General features: G+C 38.7%; 1 protein-coding gene and 1 long non-coding RNA gene across 7 annotated transcripts in view; one reads left to right on the top strand and one right to left on the bottom strand.

The window, feature by feature from the left end:
- LOC120554336 overlaps positions 1 to 14,793 on the top strand; it is a 181,788-nt gene that overhangs the window by 151,086 nt on the left and 15,909 nt on the right. For both annotated transcript variants that reach the window (XR_005638369.1, XR_005638370.1), the window contains one exon: positions 12,916 to 13,011. This is a non-coding gene — a long non-coding RNA (uncharacterized LOC120554336). The remainder of the gene's footprint in view (positions 1 to 12,915; positions 13,012 to 14,793) is intronic.
- LOC120554331 (gamma-aminobutyric acid receptor subunit beta-3-like) overlaps positions 8,149 to 14,793 on the bottom strand; it is a 62,869-nt gene continuing 56,224 nt past the window's right edge. For 2 of the 5 annotated variants that reach the window (XM_039793177.1, XM_039793180.1), the window contains 3 exons: positions 12,856 to 13,103; positions 12,324 to 12,392; positions 10,248 to 10,619 (listed from right to left, as the gene is read on the bottom strand). In XM_039793177.1, the coding sequence (XP_039649111.1) occupies positions 10,248 to 10,619; positions 12,324 to 12,392; positions 12,856 to 13,103 (689 nt within the window). Of the gene's footprint in view, positions 10,620 to 12,323; positions 12,393 to 12,855; positions 13,104 to 14,793 lie in introns of all 5 variants that reach the window. The other 3 variants (XM_039793179.1, XM_039793181.1, XM_039793178.1) reach the window with 2 other exon arrangements.

The following is a 14,793-nucleotide window of genomic DNA, read 5'->3' as shown; positions in this document are numbered from 1 at the left end:
AACAAAACACAGGACAAATGTATTGCTAAGCTGATTCATATTCCCATCAGAAAAACTTGGCCCCAGTGTCTACAGGGTGCCTTGTTTTTGACAAGCAGCACTAAAAACATCTACTGTAAGCCCAGGCAATGGAAGCTGTTGCTATGCGACTGTTGAGGGCTTGTTTGGAGTACAGTATAGCACCGCTATGCTAAAAATTGAAATGTCTTTATGTCGCAGCAATTGATGTTCTGAGTGCTACAAAATGGCGAGCTCTCATCACTGCACAATGTGGGCAAGCATATTAAATTTCCATTTAAATAGACGGAGAGAAGAAGTGGATGTTGTGAAGTAGGTTAATGTTCCCATTAATGCAACTTGTCTTTTAGGGTTATAAAACGGATTCTAGTATATAGTTTAAACTTTTGCTGAAGTTTAACATAACTTTTGTGTAAGTGTGACTATGTGACTTTTGAGACTTTTTAAGAAACAGACTTTAGCCACACAGCAAAAAGTTTTGCTATCATTAGACACCATAAGCTACAGGTCATAAAGAGCGGCCATTAAAAAATTTTCACGACGTGTAGACCATCGCAGGCTAAACGTCACAGCTCAACAGACGAGGCAAATCCATGGGCGAGTCGGAGGTCGCAGTTAGCTTGGACGTTTGCGATTTAATGTGACTATTATTTTTAATGTGACTATTATCTTTAATGTGACTATTATTTGCCACTGTTCATCACACCCCCAACCGGCCCCGTCAGACACCGCCTACCAAGAGCCTGGGTCTGCCGAGGTTTCTTCCTAAAAGGGAGTTTTTCCTCGGCACTGTCGCAATAGCCACTGCTAGTGCTTGCTCTTGAGGGAATTACTGTAATTGTTGAGGTTTTGGAATTTAAAGAGTGTGGTCTAGACCTACTCTATCTGTAAAGTGTCTCAAGATAACTCTGTTATGATTTGATACTATAAATAAAATTGAATTGAATGGTGTAGACATTTTAGACAGCAGAGATTACAGACTAAAAGTCAATTTAGCCACCATAAACTACTGTTTATACCAGATGTAGTATGGCTAAGCAATAAAATGCAATAAAATAACAAATATCTATTTAGTTGATATCTAGCACCACTAGCAGGTTAACATTTTTGGTTCAGAGTGAAATGTCTCAACAACTATTGGACAGGTTGTCATGAAATTTGGTGCAGACATTCAAGTTCACCCCAGGACAAATTGTAATAATTGTGTTGACCCCCTGACTTTTTGGCCAATGTCCCTTAAATGTCAAGGTATTCAATATTTTGGTTTATGACCAAATACCTGCAAGTACTGAAATACCCATCAGCCTCAGCTCCACATAGTGTTCATGACATTATCCCACGGATATGATATTAACGCTCTGTCAAAACTTTAATTTAAAATTGGCAACGCAGCAATTACGAACCCAAATCACAGAGACGCCGATTTGCACGGTACTGTTATTCTCACACGACCTCTGTGTTTCTTGAAATATGGTCAGTAATCAGACTGTAATCAGTAAAAAGACGACCTCTTTATTATCACAATTTACTCGGGGTCTCCAGCTTATACTAGTCCCATGGGAATAGGGCTTAAGATGGTGAAGATGGTAAACATTATACCTACTAAACACCAGCATGTTAGCACGTTCCTTGTGAGCAGGCTAATGTTGGCATTTAGGCTCACAGAGCTGCTAGCTAGCTGTAGGCTCTTGGTCTTGTTCAACCTATTTATATTGCTTGTCCAAAGAATATTTCATATAATTATCATATTTCTGTCCTGCATGTCCTTTGTGCATTTTTATTATTTTCATTTTTCTTGCTGCTGTTGGGACCCCATTTCCCAATTGGAGAAATAAGTTGTATCTAATCTATGTCTAATTCTTGACAAGAAATAATACTTCTTTTGATTTTTCACATTCTTTTAGCTGCTCTTTTATGAAAACAATAAGTCATTTACCACAGTGCTTAGAGCTCCACCGCCCCCCCCCCCCCCCCCGCCCCTCCCCCATTAAGTCTTTTTGAGGCTCACTGGCTGTGAAGAACTATGATTTGTGTATAGTTTTGACAATATTCATCACCCTTGATATCTGAGCTTTACTCTTTGAGCAATTATACAAATCTAGATTATTTGCACTGCATGATAATGATGTCAAGCCTAGAGGCTAATGCCTTTATCCATCTAGAAATCACTATTTTGTTCCTTTTCCGTGTGTGTGAACAGCTTGTTCCTTTTAAAAGCTTAAGGATCAGGATCCAGACCGAGTCAATAAGATCAATATGAGTGATAGCAAGGCAAAGAGAGGAAGCTGCTTTTTTGTGTTTTTTCCCCAATAACCTTTTGTTGACTTTGGCTTTATGGCCCCCTGGAGTGCTTTTTTATTAGTGACTTGGCATCTTGTTTGACCGAGGTCATCTATCAATATCTCAGCCTCTTATTGACCTCCCGAGAAACAGGCAGGACGGTAAGCGTCAATATGAACTTCCTTTATTTTATTCTAATCCTTTATTTATTCATTAATTATCTGTTTGGATGTTCTAAAATAAGGACTGGTGGTGAGGTTGTTTTCAACACAGCAAAGGAACCTGACAAAGTTGAAGAGTAGGAGTATGTTTGTATTTCTTTTTTCCTCTCAAAACTGAGAACAGAAATGATCTGGGGACCTGATGTGCTAGAAACAGTTTGACAGCAGAAGTTGGAAATCTGTGTTTGGCTTCTTTGAATGTGATGGCACAGAGGCAAGAACTGTTGGTACTGTGAGTAGGAGGTTAGGCAGGTAGTTACAGTTGGATAAACAAACATATTGACTGGACAACAATCTAATCTACAACATCTTCGCCATCAACGTAATCTAACCCTTCAACTAGCCTGATTATCCAATAATTAGATATTATGTTCCCATTTAGCCCTCGTGAATGGCCAGACATCATTATAGCATATTTAAACTGCCAAAATAGTATAAGTTGCTTCTCTTTGTGGGGTTGAGCCTGTCCTAGAGACAAAATATGTGCCTTGTTATCAATAACAGCACCACTCACAAGCCCCCCTCAAACTGCTGAACGATGATTTTCTTTATTGATTAATTTAATGATAAACTGTGCAATAAAGCTTGGGTTAGAACCCCTATACATTATAAAGGAAAGGGATTAGAAATCTATCCCAATGGACTCATATACTGTGGAGGGGGGTGTGGGGGGGGAATAGAAAGCCAAGCTCAGTATTTTCTTAAAGGTCCAATGTGTGGGAATTTCTCCCATCTAGCGTTGAGAGCATATATCACAATCAACTCTCTCGCGCAACGCAGTTCAAAGTACATATTACAGCTACGGTAGCCTTCACGCTTTTTTTCTGATGATGCCAGTCTCTTGCTCTTTTCAGTATCCTTGTTCTGGGCGAAGAAGACATGTTTCCTTCTTCAAACTTGCCGGGGCCGGGAAGCTACGATATCCATTAGCAGCATTGGCAGCACCTGTGAGTTTATCATGTGACAGCGAAAACTCGAAAGGCGGAGCAGTATATCCTGTATGTCCCTTACTGGCTAACGTATTTCAAGATGGCGCATGAATATGGAGCGTCTACCCCAGGTCATGTAAAATTTCAAGCCAAAAGGAATACTTGGAATTGATGGTGGAGGTAAATATTCATAAAAAAGGACAAGTTTGTGAATGGGCAACACAGATTTTGATAATGAACAACTAAAAACGTTACACACTGGACCTTTAAGTCATAATGCGTAAAAAGTGTAATATGGCCTATATATATTTTCTCTACCTGGGATGTAGGGCAGGTGATCGTGCTTCAAAGGAAATTCCATTAGGCCATTTCCTCATTCAACATTCTCTTTCCAAAACCAACAAAATGCATCACATGGGGTTTGAAATGTGATGCATCTAGCTGTAATGGAAAAACAGTTGAAACAGGGCATCGTCCTGGACAGAATATCTGAGTGAAACTCGTCGACACCATTCCTGGTCTCAGATATAATGGACAGACACCAAATTTGTACGGTCTTACGTTGTTTATAATATTTTGGAAGAAGGCGAACAAAATGAGCAGTTGACAAGACAGCGAGTTTTCGAGCATTTCATTCTTAGACTCTGAAGTAGAGCCTGATGAGAGAGACAGATTATGATTATTTGTTACACAGATGACGAGTGAGGTCATTAAAAGTTGTGGATTTGAAAGTCATCATCAGTTAAATCATATATATGTCCATAAATTGGAAAGTGAACAAACTCTAGTGCACTTGGTAGCGAACCAAGAGCCACCTTTTTTAGGCGGACCTGAGTTCCGTTGTGTGGTCCGCACCAGAGTTCTAATGAGCTCACACACCACCCTGAAACCGACCTGATTATCTGATGAAACGCTCCAGGGTTCTGACAAATAGCTCAGGTGTGAAAGCACCCTCATGCTGTCGATATTGCGTGAATGCCGCATTAAAAAGCTTGCCCAGAGCCATAATATACAGTTTTAACAAATGTTTTTACAGGCAGAGTAGTACTCATGTCTAATAAATGTCAAATTGGTGGAGGACACACATGGCTAATATAAGCTTCAAAGCTACAGAATCTCTCCACAACACCTTTCCTGCAGTTTTATGGCAGAGGCCACACTCCAGTGACTACTACTAGCACTAAAGTCTGGTTTAAGAAATGTTTTAACACACCTTCATGCTAGTTGTTAGCTAACCAGTACAATTATACTGTAGACCTTCTGTCAGCTCATGCTTCTTGTCAGTGGGGCGTTGCTGACAATAGCACCACTGCAATTTATTGTTTGATTCCCTGCCTCTGCTTAAATTACCCTCATCAGTAGGTGTTGAATTTGTTAAGACATTCCAAACATGTTTAACTGTCTTACTGTTGTCGCCCACAGTTTGAGTAAAACCCACCACAATTGCTCACAGTTATCTTTGAGTGGTCCCATAGAGACTACATTATTTAAGACGGACCCATCCGTAATGAATTGCATTGCTTGGATTACCTATACCCAGCTGGTCCATACAGTTAATTAATTGTCATGTATTATTTACAGTTACTAGTTAACCCAGGTTTAGTGTACTGTAAAAGCAGCAACCTCTGGTGCTGAAAAATGAAGCTAACTCGAGCCACTCGAGGCTAGCTCAAAAAGAGAGTCAATCCCCGTAGACCCCCATGTTAAAATGGCCAACTTTACAGCAGGATTAAACATGTTAACAGCCTGGTACAAAAAACCTGTTATATCTAAGTTCACCCTTCATGACAACTGTCCAGGGGGTGATTTGTTTTGTATAATTTAACCGTTTAAATTATATTCAGGCTTAAAGTTCTGCATAATTAAGGGTGTTCCACTTTGAGCGACAGGTGGGCTGCCATCACAGGAGGCAAGTGTAGACTGTAGGCTTCATTCATCCCTCTTCAGCTCCATCCATGCTCCGCCTCATTGCCCATTTTTTAGATGAGCCGACGTCAGGCACTGCCAAGATGGTGACGGACGGAGCCACCCAATTTTAGCTTAATTTTTCAAGATTCTAAATCCTTTATTAAAACCACATTGGGGAAAGTCACACTGTTGCAGCAGCAGATAAACAAACAATAAATATAAGTAAAGAAAATGAATAGTAAAATGACAGTATTCCAGTATTATTATTATTATTGCACCCATACTATTTTTATTGCACCCATAGCTTTTCAGCTATGGGTGCTGTCATGGAGACTATGTCCATATTTTAAACAGTCTATGGTACTGTATCAGCATCCTTGGGTAATCTAGCATTATGGTCAGATGTAATATTTGCTTTTCTGAGCATCCTGTAAGAATTATCTGGCTCAAACCTTTTAAGTAGCTGAAAACATGTTGTTGTTTTTTTTCCCCATGTTCTGTGTTACTGTGCTGTTGTGTGTTGATAAAATCAAAAATAGTTTTGTGTAGGTAGACACAGTTCTGTGTGGGTCCCTTTAGTGGCTCTGACCTCCTTCTAATGGCCTACTTATAATCATTAGCTTTAAAGCAGGAAACCCTGTTTGTAAATACACATTACACTCTATAGTTGTGGGGTTCTGGTGTAGCTTCCTCTCATTGATCTACTTTATAGAAAAAGGGGTTTGCTTACCGTTTGTCGTTTGCCGCTTAACAACTAAAAATGGTCGTTTTCTGGAACGGACAGTCTGGAAAATGTATATACAAACCCACAAACTGTGCAACATTATTACATAGACTAACATTAAATTGATTAGTTTTAGTTAAACCATCTCATCACCACATAAGAATTGAGTCCTTATCTGGATTTATGATTATAGACAACATTACTGTTCTTACCATATGGTCACCCCACACTGTGACTCACATGGGTGCTAACAATTGCAAATTATCTAAATGGGTAATAAACGGGACAAACAGATGCCAAACACTTGTACAACTCTTTCTCAACTGCTCTGGAGACAGAAATAATCTGATTGGTCACTGCTAAGACTGAGGTACAAGCTGATATTGTAAAAAAAAAAAAAAAAAACCTTAAACAAAAATAAAACTTTCTCAGATGTTCATTCTACTTTTTCAACACTTGTACTGACAAGGCGCTAAAGAAATCATCATGAACTTTGTGGCTCTTGAGTAGGGCGCAAAAAATGGACAAGTTACGGCGTTGAATAATAACCTCCAACTGCAGTGTCTCTTTTTGTCAATTTTTATTTATCTGGGGAACTACTGTACTCTTATTTAACAACACTCTGGCACACATTTATAAAGTTCATTTCATACACAAAAGATGTCCAACTGTGAGTCTTCAACTGTCACTGTGTAGCTTCACTGAAACAGACAGGGAATGAGTGCCTTGCTCAAGGGCACCTGAATAGTTGAAGAGAATACATTCCCAACAAGTTTGGGGATATGTACAGGCAACATTTTATTAAAATTGTATTGTATGTCCGAAATGGCTGTTTATTGTATTAGCTTGCTCTACATGTACAGTATATGATAATTCATACGGAGTGTCATGCATGCTCGCAATACCAAATACAAAGGTACAATGTATATCATTTATTTGATGGTTTAACAAGATAATCTATTGAAAAAGGAAGAGAAACATACAGAGATATACAGTATAAATCTAAGCCTAAATACAATTTGTGGCAGCACAGAACATTTCACATTCCATTATGGGACCAAGGCCATACAACACCTGAAGTCTTTGACTCCTTATTTTTGTTACTTTTTTTCTTTTTATTCTAGGCTCACATGGCATATTGTCATCTCTAAAATGAGCAGCTCTCATGAGTGAGTTTGTAAAATATCTTTTTTTTTTTTAAGTCTTCCCAAGTTATGAATTGTAGTTGCATGCATGATAAACAAGTATTGAGAGTTACCGCATCTCACTTTTCAACTGCACTATATAGTTTGGTAATTAAAATAATGCACCAATGACCAACTGCAAAAACCTGACCCGTAAGCAATCGTTTTAATCAAAGTGTAACAGTAAGCCAGGAAGGAAAACATTTTCCAGCTTCAGTGTTCCAGAAATCTGTCTTATTTGTACAAATTTCCTCCTTCAACCAACACAAAGCAGCTTGATCATCTTTGGACAAACTGGTTCCATGCCTTAACAACCGTGGATGCATGAGATCACGAAAGAAAGCTCGGTCAAGACATCCTCTCTTACTCTGTGTTCAGACAGAACGCCAAACGAGTTTTAGTGGCGGCGCAGTTGCATACAAAGTCTACGGAAAGACACAATTTGACACAAAACCGTATCCATACAGGCTGAAAATGTTTCAACTTCCGAAATTTTTTTTTGAAACATACAGAGACTTTAGGGATATACCAGACAGAAGTTTCAGTGTGTCCATTGCTAGCTAGCTTACAGCTAACGTACAGTTGGTACATTGGCTGCTTGGGGCGAATTAACACAAATTTGTACGAATGACACAAGGTGAAGTCTTTCTGAACACAGCTTTAGCAGGATGTTTTTTTGTCTCATTTTATATATATATATATATATATATATATATATATATATATATATATATATATATAATTATTTCTTGGACCCAGGTCATATGTGCACTGTGCCCCGTCTACACAGTAGAAAACAGGTCAAGAAACCAGCAAGAAACTTGGGGTCACTTGAATGTGGAATCAATGAGAGCCCTAATTAATCAGAGTTGAGGTCAATCCTGTTTCCAGAAAGAAAATTGCATTTATGCAGGAACAATCCAAGTACAATACATTCAGTTCTTAGTCATATATCAATCAATCTGTACACATAAAACGTAACAATGTTTTAGTTAAATTGATCCCAATGTTGTCAAGTAGCATTTTTTTTACTCTACATGTATTCTCGTACATGCACAAACGATGTATGTATGTATGTAATGTATCAATGACAGATTTACATCATCGTCCATGAGTTGTAACTGGTTGATTGCTCTGCGACCTTAGGTGGAATGGCACACAGTTCATCAAAAGAGTGGGACAGGAAAGCTATTTTTATCCACAAAACTATTATACGTTGACATTTGCCCATAGTCGAGCAAGCAGCACAGAAAATAAATGGTCTACCCACGCCCTTCCCATCTTAAGCTCTCCTTATCCATTTCCCATCTCTCGCATACACACACACACACACACGCACGCACATGCACACACTCTTAAAACACCATTTCTTCCCTCTCTTTCTTCGTCACTTGTAAGAATGGGCGTGTTACATTCTGATGGAGAAACGATGACCATGGCTCATTATCCTCTCCCTGAAGAATGCATACAGTCATTACATTCAGCGCTAGCATGTGCTTATTAGTCCACAGACCGGTTATTGTGGTCCGTCTGTGGAATCAATGAAATCCATTTGAATCTGCTGCTGTATGGTGGGGCATACAGTAACTCTAAAATGCAGGGTGAACATACATACAGTGTCTAGTGTGGTCTTGAACATGGTCGGATGTTTGTAAAGATATTCAGAGTGCCCCACAAAAAAACTAAACTGATGCTTGAAACTGACCTGTTGGTTAATTTGTTTAATCCTTGTCTTTTTTTGTGTCTTTTTTGCACTAAATATTCTGACATTTAATAGCCAGTATGACAATCACAAAATTCTCAGATCAATTTCATTTTGGGTTGTACACACAGTATATATATATATACATTTATGTATATACACATATGTACTTATATACAAAAAATGGATTTCATTCCTCACCATAACACAGTTAGTGTTGAGCAAAAAAAAAAAGACGGGTTAGGAAAGTCAAAGGAATACCTGAAGACACAGAGTACAAAAATATTATAATATTTCATGGGTTAAGTAACCGTGTCGCCCAAAAGGCCCTTGGCAGTTGTTTTAAATGAAAGTAAGACAATTTTTTAGAAGAAGTTTGATAAATTTGAGTGCAATTCTGTCATGCTATCACTTGAGCGCTGTTACCAGAAGGTAGAAGTGAAAAAATGGCAGTTTTATTCGTATTTGTGCTTTCTTTTCCTTATCAAGTTACCAAAAAGGATCAGTGACACTTTTCTTCGTCAAGAAAAAGATGTCAAATAGCAAAAGATTCAGAACCTGAGTCACAATCATCCTGAACAGAGGATAAAATCCTCAACTTTAAATTATTATTTTTGGGTAAAGTTTTACCAGATCAACAAATGACATGGTTAATAGCAAGTATTCTGTATATTATTAATGCTATAAACAAATACACATCAACAGAGTCTTCTGTAAAGTTGTGACATAATCCAAGGCAAAAAAGGAGTAATTTCTTCACTATGGTTGATCATTACATGCATTAGTAGTGCATATGGTACCAGTCAAACATACATTAGTTTGTTTAATGGACTTTTAGGAATTGCCTGCATTTATTTGACCACCTGTGTAGTATAAAGTTGTTGTTTTTTTTTAGAAAAATCATTGCGTTAACTGCTATTGTGTTTGTTTTTTGCTAATTCTGTATTATTTATTCAATTGCTGGCTTTGTATCTCTCTATTTACACATTACTGAAAGGGCAAATGTTGGGAAATGACTGTCACAAGTCCCAATTACAGTACATACTTTTGAAAATAAAAACACCTTGGTACTAAGGATTCAAAGACTGCAAATATAAAAACAATTTTGACAAGAACTTGGTCCTTTCTCAGTCTGTTGTTTTTTTGTCTTGAAGGGTTGCAGTCTTTAATTCGATAGATTTGATCATGTATAAAAGCAACAGGACAAAAGGAAGAAAAAGAAACAAAATGAAGAAAAAAAATCAAACAAGCAACAACAAACATCTCAACAAAACAGTCCAATCAGACATAGTAGAGCCAGTAGACGAGGTTGAACAGTGAGAAAACAGAAGGGAAGATGATCCGTGACCAGCGGTCGATGGCGTTCACATCCGTCAGGTCGGGGATTTTGATTTTGAGCTGCGAGGACCGCCTCCGCAGACGGCTGCGTTTCAGCTGAGCGGCCCGGTCCAGGGAGTGCTTGCTGGTGGAGCGTGGGCCGATCCCGCCGCTCTGCTTGCGGTACTGGATGTGCGACGAGGCCGTGCTGTCCAACTGCACCATGGACTGAGAGTTCCTAATGTCCGCCAAGCTGGTGGTGATCTCGCCCCCCGCCACCTCGTTATGGATCTCCAGGGTGGTTAGCAGGATGTTCCCGTGGCCGTGCGGTTCCGCCTGAATGGATAAAGAAATGGAAAAACTAATTAGCGACATTATGTGCAAATAACTGGAACAGCTAGAGAGGACTCTACCTGAAGTGTTAAGGCACTCTCCCTCAGTGCACAGTGCATTCATAGACCATGAAATGTTGATGTCATCATGGAACGATTACTGAACGGGCACAGGCCCAGGGGCCCAGAGACTCCTGACCACAAAAACTGGCAACCAGTTACATAGATACAGAAAACATCTACAAAGACAGTAAAATGACTCCAAAGGGATGCTAAATGACTATATATCTTTATACTTTCAGTCTGGGTGTTTTGTCCCTCCGAGAGGTGTTTTTTGTTTTTTACATGACTGTGCCAGGGGCCCATTGTCTCATAATCCGTCCATGGATGTCTCCTTAGAACATTGGGACATATTTTCTAAAACATTCTAATTGCAGTGCTTTGCCTTTGCTCTGGACCTGACAGGTGTGTAAGTTAGAGTGTTACATTAGTAAATTGTGATTTTGGGCACCAAATGAATGCTCTTTTGGGAATTGTTGGTTCTCTGTAAATTATAGTGTCCTGAGATAACTTTGGTTATGATTTGACACTATAAATTAAATTGAATTAAACTTATCATTGTTAAGTGCATTGCAAGAAACCTTTTTGAGTTTTTCTTGGGTATGGAAAAGTAATTGAGTGGATGAAGGAGCAGTTTCAGGCATAGCTTGTGTCTCAAGTGCCTCTGTTCCTTGATGGTATTTTTATCAATTAATGGCAGCCACTACAATGTCAGCTGCTCTGTATGACTTGAAGAACAAGAGAAACGTTTCCACTGATAAAATGTTATTTTCGTCTTCTTGGGTGTCATGCCTCCTGCTATAACCTGTGGACCTCCCCTCTGAAGCACATGAAGATTTTCTTTTTCCCGGACTGAAGTGATATAAGCCCACACCATCACTTTCAACAATTTAATCAATCACATAGGACACACATCGTACTCCATGCCTATGATGTGTGCACCACAAAATCAACAATAATGGACAGTGGCGATCATTCATGCAAATGTAGCAACTGTGGAAGTCCCACATTTCCCCCTTTTCTCCTAATGTCAGTGTTTGTACAGGTCAGAAAGGATCTACCTACGACCTTTTAAGGTGTGTTCACTGACTTCCAAAGTTAATTATTATTATTATTATTCTCAGTTTGATTTAATATTTTCAGAATTGATTAAACTTTTTGAAAATGTCCAATTAAAAAAGAATCATGGTACTAATGCAGAAAAAATGGGGGACCTCAGCATTAACTATCAACTGATTTACCACATTCTGACATGCGCAATGTCACTCTATGAAAGCTATGTGAGACGTGTGGCTTTTAATGATGATTGCAATGACAAAAGATATGCAGACAGCATGCATTCAGGATAACCTCTGAAAGGAGAAACAGGTTCATATCTGAAGTACCGATTTGACAATGCAATCGAGCACGAGCATCATTTCAATGCAGAAACAACTGCAATGAAGAAGTCAAAGTCAAAATAAATACTCCTGAGAATATGGCAATGTCATGAAGATGTCTGTTGTCGCTTGACTCATTCCATGGATGGGGAAATATTTTGCATTACGGCAAAAGAAAATTAAAAAAACATCCATGTCAGCTGATGGCAATGGCAGAGTTGACTCAAGGATATTGAATTGAACTGAGTCTCACTGAACAAGCAACTCACCGAGCGTGAGTGGCGAAGACCTTTAACCTGATTGGACCGCTTTAGGGATGCGGTCCTACTACCTGCCTCCTGAGGAGATGAAAATATTCAGCCACATGTGGGGAACAAATACCTGATTTTATTTTTTTAAACTCAACATATTTTGCCTACTGAAGCCTCCATTGGCAATACAGATGCCTATGAATAATATGATAATTTAATACAGGTCAATTATGCTGAACATTTTCCTTTTGCTGCTTCTGCGATGGAGAGCTGAAAAAAGCAAGTTAATTTTAGAATAACTGTAGTGTCAAGGCTGTTTTATCATTCATGTCCTGTTAAGAGGAAGAAAAAATAAGGAATTTAAGAATCCACTAAGACGGTCCTTTCTACAGTGTTGTCCTGCAGTATTTTCTGTGGATATAACCAAATATTCATACACATGCAGTACCATTATTTATTGATTGATACTTTAATTCAATCCATTTATCAACTGATCATTTGAGTCCAGAAATCATGTCACAAATGTCACAATCCTAAAATCCCAACTCACCCTTGCAGCGTCGTACTTTGCTGCCCTCTCATTGTTGGCTTTCTCTGCCTTCTCCGCTAGCTTCTTCTGCATCTGGGGACCCCTCCCGAAGAAGATGTAGTTGACAAAGGCGTACTCCAGCAGGGCCAGGAAGACCATGACGAAGCAGCCCATCAGGTACATGTCGATGGCCTTGACGTAGGGGATCTTGGGCAGCGTCTCTCTCAAGTGGGTGTTGATAGTGGTCATTGTCAGCACCGTGGTGATCCCTGAGATAAGGAATCAGAAAAACATGGTCTTTTTAATCATTTTAGGTGTCATTATGACCAAAAGAGCATTAAATAACCACAGGAGCAGAAACTGTCATGAGCCAAAAGGTAGTTAATGAGAGGTTTATTTAGGATAACAACTATCAGTCATCAATATCAGTAATATAAAGCATCAATATAAGTATGAGAGCTGCAAATAGTCGATTAATCGATTAGCTGTGAACTACTAAATTAATCGAGAACTATTTTGATAATCGATTAATCGCTTGAGTATTATTTTTAAGAAAAAAAAAAGGCAAAATGATCTTATTCCAGCGTCTTAAATGTAAATATTTTCTAGTTTCTTCACTCCTCTGTGACAGACTGAATATCTTCGAGTTGTGGACAGAACAAGACATATGAGGACATCATCTTGGGCTTTTGAAAAACACTAACCGACATTTTTCACCACTTTCGGACACTTTATAGTACAAACAACTAAGCGATTAATCGAGAAAATCGCAGTAAATTCTACATGTTCAGATCATACAGCATCATTTAGAGGATAACATTTTTTTCTCCAAGGCTTTCTTAATACCAATCTTGGCAATCAATCTGTGATGGTAAATTTGATGCTTAATTAGTCCAAACCTGTTTTACCATATGCACAAACCCCCCCCCCCCCCCCCACACACACACACACACACACACATTTTCTAAGCAGATGCTTCGATCTCGTCAGTAACATTAAGGTCACATTGAAGGAAAAACTCCAACAGATGTCTTAGGTGTTACTATAGAAACAAGGATATTTTTATAGAAAAAAACCTATGTTGCTCTGAGATTGCCTTGCTGAAGTGTCAAAGAAACAGTGAGGGTGGGAAAAAGAAAATACTATAAGCACAGTAATATGCTTGAGCACCTCCTGATCACTTTTAGGTTTGATCTTATTTTACTTGCATGACCACACAGGCACTGGTAGGTGAGTGCATAACCTCTGCTTCATTGAAATTATAAAGGTCTGCCTTGAAACCTCCAACTGCCCCTTGGTCATCAGGCAGAAAAAAACTCATTAGAATAGTGCTGCATGTATCTAGCCCCTAGCTCTTTGTAACCTTAACCACAACGGATACAGAGTGGCGCGCTTCTTTGCTGTATCCCAGTAAAGGCACCTTCGCACCTTGTATGTTTCAGCATGACAGAAAGAGAGAGACACTAAGTGAGACTCCTATAAAATGACAGAGAAATAGATGAGGGGAAATTGAATTGGCTGAGGTTTGATACATTTCTACAGTGGCCCTGAGAGCTCAATGCACTGTAACCTATGAATATGCATGCAAAAGACGAAACATAATTAAATACAGGAAACACAACCAAATACAGAAACACACTGCAACTAGGTGTGGGCGATATATCACGATAGTCAGGGTATTTCTGCAATAATGATATTCTTGATGATATGGCAAAATGCTGAACAATATAGGGCTGCAACTAACAATTATTTTCATTATATTGATTATTTTCTTAATTAATCAATTAGTTTGGTTTATAAATTGTCAGTAAAATGGTGAAAAATGTCGATCAGTGTTTTTCCAAAGCCCAAGATGACGTCCTCAAATGTCTTGTTTTGTGCACAACTCAAAGATATTCAGTTTACTGTCACAGAGGAGAGAAGAAACTAGAACATATTCACATTTAAGAAGCTGGAATC

This window comes from Perca fluviatilis, chromosome 24, assembly GCF_010015445.1.
Source record: "Perca fluviatilis chromosome 24, GENO_Pfluv_1.0, whole genome shotgun sequence".
Taxonomy (NCBI): domain Eukaryota; kingdom Metazoa; phylum Chordata; class Actinopteri; order Perciformes; family Percidae; genus Perca; species Perca fluviatilis.
This window is presented reverse-complemented; position numbering and strand designations above follow the sequence as displayed.